The 5,805-nt window shown below is 34.2% G+C and overlaps 1 protein-coding gene across 1 annotated transcript; it reads right to left on the bottom strand.

Annotated features, from left to right (window-relative positions):
- Positions 1–2,955: 2,955 nt before the first annotated feature.
- Positions 2,956–5,124, bottom strand: LOC105457787 (armadillo repeat-containing protein 1-like). The gene is made up of 4 exons (XM_011702647.1): positions 4,403–5,124; positions 3,740–4,075; positions 3,423–3,632; positions 2,956–3,285 (listed from the first exon to the last, which is right to left on the bottom strand). Exons 1-4 carry the CDS (start codon positions 4,583–4,585, stop codon positions 3,118–3,120), a joined length of 897 nt encoding a protein of 298 aa, XP_011700949.1. The 5' UTR covers positions 4,586–5,124; the 3' UTR covers positions 2,956–3,117.
- Positions 5,125–5,805: the final 681 nt, after the last annotated feature.

Raw genomic sequence — 5,805 nt, 5'->3', positions numbered from 1 at the left:
CTGAGTGAAATTCAGTAATCACGTCATTCTTCATTCTGTAACTTATATGTTAAATATTGTAGATATTTATCTATTCATATATGTATACGCGTACACATACATAATGACATACATATATACTTGCATCCACATACATATTTCCATATATAAACATATGTATACATATATATATTAAAAAGTATATAATATTATTTAGAAAAACAATTCAATAAGCAAATAATTCGAGAATTCGAGACTTTATATCCTGATTAATTATTAAATAGTTTTCGAAAGTATTCTTAATCAGTGTTTAACCAGTCGCATATATAAATTGCAAAAAGTCAGATTAATATTGCTCAAGTTTATTTGAGTTATGTGCAACACTTTTTACAAGCATATACAACATGAAAACACATGAATGTAGATGTATAGCGTAATTCTCATTCAACAAATCTAAATACTGCTTCGAAGGATATTATTTGCAGATGCATTGATTTAATATTATTCGAAATTGTTATGTACATCAGACTTTTTATGCTTAACATTCATTAATTCCGCTTTAATAATTGTCATTATGTAAATGTTAAGCTGTGTACATAATGCTCGGTGTACTCTGCAAGAAGGAATCATGTATTTATTTCTCCCATGGCATCTATTTCGCATTCACAGTTCTTTCTGTATACGCATATGTATTAAGTCACAAATCTAATTTCAAACTGTGCATACCCATTGCCATAGAAATAAGTTTTCATCGAAAGATACAGGCAGTTAAAAAACTCTTCAAATTCACATGTGTTTCCCTGATTATGTATATGTGTTTGACGAAATGAAAAGGCAGCTGTAAATAGAGTAAAGATGCCTTCATAGTTATGGAAGCATCTAGTTTATGATATTATATTATTGTATGTGCACAGTTTAAATGCATTCTCTTAAAAGAAAAGGAATTCAGTGAACCTCTCGAAACAGAAATAAAATGTACAACGTAACGATAATGAATTTTATTATGACATAAGTGCCTATGGCAATTTGCATGCATCAACCGTGTCGAAGTGTCTAGTGAAAGTTAGAGAATTGATAAAATAATACGCAATTTAGTCTTTGAAGCATGTATTAAAAGATATTGTTGTACCTGTATGATCTTTTATATTTGCAATATATTATGGATACGAAGATGTTAGGCAAAAATCGAAAAGTAAGAGGAAAAATATATACAAAAAAATATGCGAGACTCCCTTCCTCGGAAGCTACTATATTTACAACAGGAGGGATACATTGTACTATCGTATATATTTTCCAAGACATATGCTCATACGTAAGAACCTTAATTCTCTTTCTCTCTCTTTTTTTTTTTACTTCACAGCCAACAAGAGTCAAGAGAGCGTATAAGTCTATAGTAACTATGTACTTATTGATTTCAGCCTAAGCATTTAATGTATAGTTTAAGAAGTGATGAGAGTTGTATTGCGCGAAATAGTCAAACAGTGGTGCAGGTTACGCGAGTTTCAAAACGAAGCTCAACAATAGCACTGGACTGCACACGCGAAAAAACCTCATACTCATTCCGCGAACTACCGGGTACTAAATAATTATTAGTAAGTTTCTATCTCTCTGTTCCACACGCATGTGTCTACGAGCTATTTCGTTTACTCGATTACAGGAAAAGAAATGATGTTTTGCATCCATCTATTGTACCTGCTTTGAAACTCAAATTGCCTTAATGACAATTATAATACATCTGTATCTGTAAATATAGACAATACAACGGGAATTTAGTCAATAAGCGTAAAAGATAAGGTAGAATAATGATTTTGATGTGCTCATCGGAAACGAAATAATTTACGAGGCATATTATAAGTAGAGAGAGATGTACTTTGTAGTAATCATACGTATTGTATCCATCATACTTATGCGAGTAGTTGCATAAATTGTTCCTTTTTGTGCAGTGGCAGCTAAAAAACTGACTAGTTCTATTATTATATAATAATAGAAGCAGTACACAAAATTTGTGTTATAAAATAAAGTTGATTTACACAACATTTTATATTTCATTCTTTGTACAAATCCAAACATTATATATTGCGTGGCATATATATATATGTATATATATAGATTTTGTGAACAGCGACAACATGACGAGATTCAAAAGAGATTAAACGTTATTTTAGATTACACACGATATCTTAAATAGCGTTTCCGAATGATTTCTTCAATTATTCTATACGATTGCTTAAAAGCAGCCATTAAATTCGATCGTGGTATTGATATAGCTATGTATATTCCGACGATTACTTAGAGTTAGTTATTAATTTTACAAAGAGCTATCCAATACGTCATCCAAATAAACTTAGACACATCGAAAAATTAAAAAAATTAAATGTTAGAATTCGTTCATTTTATACTCTTACTTGATTGCAAAAGCTGTATGGCTTGATGAATGTTATATCACATATATTTAATATCTACATCTAATCCGACATTTTTAAAAGCTTTTATAATGAAATCTCATTTATACGAATAACATTTGGTAATTAGAGCTTTAGTGCGCATGTCGTACACACTGGAATTTACTTATTTACATATTAGCATATTAAAATCCGATTAGAAGTTTCTGAGATCGTAATAATAATAAGATTTACATAATTCGTAAGACAAAACATGCATGACATTAAAATACGAAAAATAAGAAAGTTAATTTTGTATACATGTAAAATATACGTACTTCTCTTCTTTTTACAACTATAAACGTTAAAACTTAGAAATTTGTTTGTACATGTTGATTTTCTATTGAGGCAGAGTACAAAAATAGTCATTCTAAATCGTAAGAACCAATGAACTTTGTTTAATCAATGTCAATTATGAATATACTCATAGGAGTATGAGATTCTTAAATAATTAGAGTTAACTGATCATGATTACTACTTAAAAAAAAAATTACTTTATAAGTCTCTCTTTGATATATATATATATATATATATATATATATATATTATCTATATATATATATCTATTGAGGTAATGTATTCTATCTATACACACAAATTGTTTTCAGCCCTGCCTCTAAAGAGACAGACGAACAATTATTTAATTTTAAATAAATAAAATTATAGTTACAACAAGAGTTGTTCTCCGTTAGAAATTCTACCAGTAGAATGAATTACTTAGAAACTCGGTGGTAGATTTGTATAGCGATGAAGCGCTTTGTTTTAAACCGGTAAATAATGAGACAACTCCCTCTCTATCGTCTTCTTCCTCTTCTTCGGGCAAATATTCAGGCAATCCTTCGCTATCAGTGTCGCCTTCCTGTATCTAAAGGAGATATTCACATATTCAATATCAAATATCGTGTTCAACGTTGTAAACGACAATAATACTAAAGTGTAAAATACACGCTCCAGTCGTAATAAAAACAGAGTCATATAAATCGCAACAATAACAATCCTTACCAATTTCACGAGAAACTCTTGATTAAATTTGTTTCTCGTAACCAATCTCGCTTCCATGAGATCTGTATTTTTGTCAATCGCTTCCGCAATCTGTTTCGCTTTGACATAATTCAAGGTGCGCATAGTTACACGCTGATGCTCCACATCGACAACAAGCGAGATGAGGCCTTCAATTCTTATCAGTATCCCTTCCAACACGGCGCGAGTCTCCTAATTATTCCGATTGTTTTATTACTCTTATAATGTACAGCTGTTTCTATATAATTACTTTCCCCACACGTGATATTGATAAACTGAAATAGACAATTAGTACTCACTGGCAATAAACCTTGAACGTGTAAAACTATTACATGTGTCTTCAACTTTTTGGGCTCTATAACCCGCCTGCAACGGCTGCGTAAGTTATATATAGGCGGTTTCATACGCTCTATGTCATCCTTGATGTGCTGCGCTCGGCCGGCTATCTTTGGCTCGTTCAAGCTGTACTTGTTGATAATCGCCTCCAGAGATTCACGTACGCCGAAAGTGGACGTTATGTGTATATAATTGTCTACATTTTTAACGAATATCTCCAGAATGTCCAGAGCTAAGGTAACCACATCTAAATCAGGTACTTCTAAGACATACGCTACGTACGACAAGACTGTCTTGTCCTGCAACAAAAAAATCAAGCGATCAGCTGACGATAAAATGACCCAGTGAACAAAAGCTTAACGGTACGCTGGCAGTCTGCTTTTGCCAGCTGATTCAAGCAAATGATTCTAGCAAATTGACATAATAAATTCTGCAAGCTGTTGAGCTTATTGACGTAAGCTGATTCTGTTCAGTTTCTGTAATTAATTTGTAGTATTCTGCTAATTGATTCTATTTCGACTGGTGATCGGCTGGCAAAATTTACAACACACTTTGCAAGATTTTCAACAGATTTGACTATCTGGGATCTCGCTTATTCATTCATTATCATGAATCGGAGCTTTCACCTTCAGAATCGTGTCGTGATTCGCAACATCGTCGGCGAGCTTCCTGTACGTCTGGAGGGTCTCCTGCAGCTCCCGCGGGTCCACGTCCACGATGTCGACATCGACGTCCGCGTCTGTGTCCGCGTCCACGTCCGCGTCCACGTCCGCGTCCACGTCCACGTCTACAGAATCCTCTCCGTCCATCGTCCACGAATGTTACGTTGACATCAAAAACACACGCCTTGAGATTCGTGCGTGACTAGATGCGATTTGCTCTAATAACGATTCGAACGAAAGCGAATTCAGATCTCGGCGCAAATCCTCGTGCCCATCTTGCGGGAAATGCGACGATGCGGATCTACTCCACTTTCTCCGACGAGCGTTTATTACGTCGCAACGGCGTCAACCTGAGGTCCTAACCTTATCCTCCGCGGAATCGCCTCCCAGGAACCAACGTTGGAACGTGCCGTTCGAACGTTGCGATGAAAGGGAGCTCAGATCGTCACATTTGGCATTTGATCAAAAATCGATCGACACACGTTGCCCGCACGCGAGTCACTGATATCGGTCGCTTTTATCGGCAGTATCGGCACCGAGGAGCCCACCGGGGAGAAGGGATGGAGAAACTGGGAGAAACTAATCGGTCTTTCCAACGACCACAGTGGAATGTCGATCCTCAGGATCGTATCGTATCACGATTTTTAAAATGAATCTATTCACATTCGCACGAAACTTACGATCGCGGGATGGTAAACAAGCGTTAAAGATGCAATGTCAAGCGTCGATATCGGAGTATTCGGAGGGAATATATGTGGGCGCGCGGTGCACCGGGCGTGCGCGCTGCATCTAAAATATTCATTTTGTGGACTTGTTATAATTTTGTGTTCATATCGCAGTATCGATAATGAAAGAGAATTTAAGTAAATAATAATAAATAAAGCTGTTGAAACTACAATGCTTGGTTGAATTTTTGTTATCTCATAAAATTAATATATATTCTTGATGAAGCACATACCAAAAGAATATATATTAATTTTATGAGATAACAAAAATTCAACCAAGCATTGTAGTTTCAACAGCTTTATTTATTATTATTTACTTAAATTCTCTTTTTCGCGATTTCCGCGATTTAGATCATCAGCTGATTTAATATATTTTATAATGATCTGCGGTTTTATTCGCATTGATAGATACAGATAATGAAGAGAATTTATATTGTAATAAACGTAACTTTTGAAATTTAAATGCTCGGCAAATATTGATTTTTTTTTTATTCAATTATACATTCTTCCGATGTTTTACCGATGAAGCTTTAAATTTTTGCAATTCCAATTTAATTTAAAATTCTAGAAATTTTTTAAATCGCGATCCTTGAAATTTTTTATTAGTGCCATCTCTTTAGTCAGTTAGGTATATTTTTTTTT

Source organism: Wasmannia auropunctata, unplaced genomic scaffold (assembly GCF_000956235.1).
Source record: "Wasmannia auropunctata unplaced genomic scaffold, wasmannia.A_1.0 LD335047.1, whole genome shotgun sequence".
NCBI lineage: Eukaryota > Metazoa > Arthropoda > Insecta > Hymenoptera > Formicidae > Wasmannia > Wasmannia auropunctata.
Note: the sequence above shows the minus strand (reverse complement) of the source record. Positions and strands in the feature narration are given on the sequence as shown.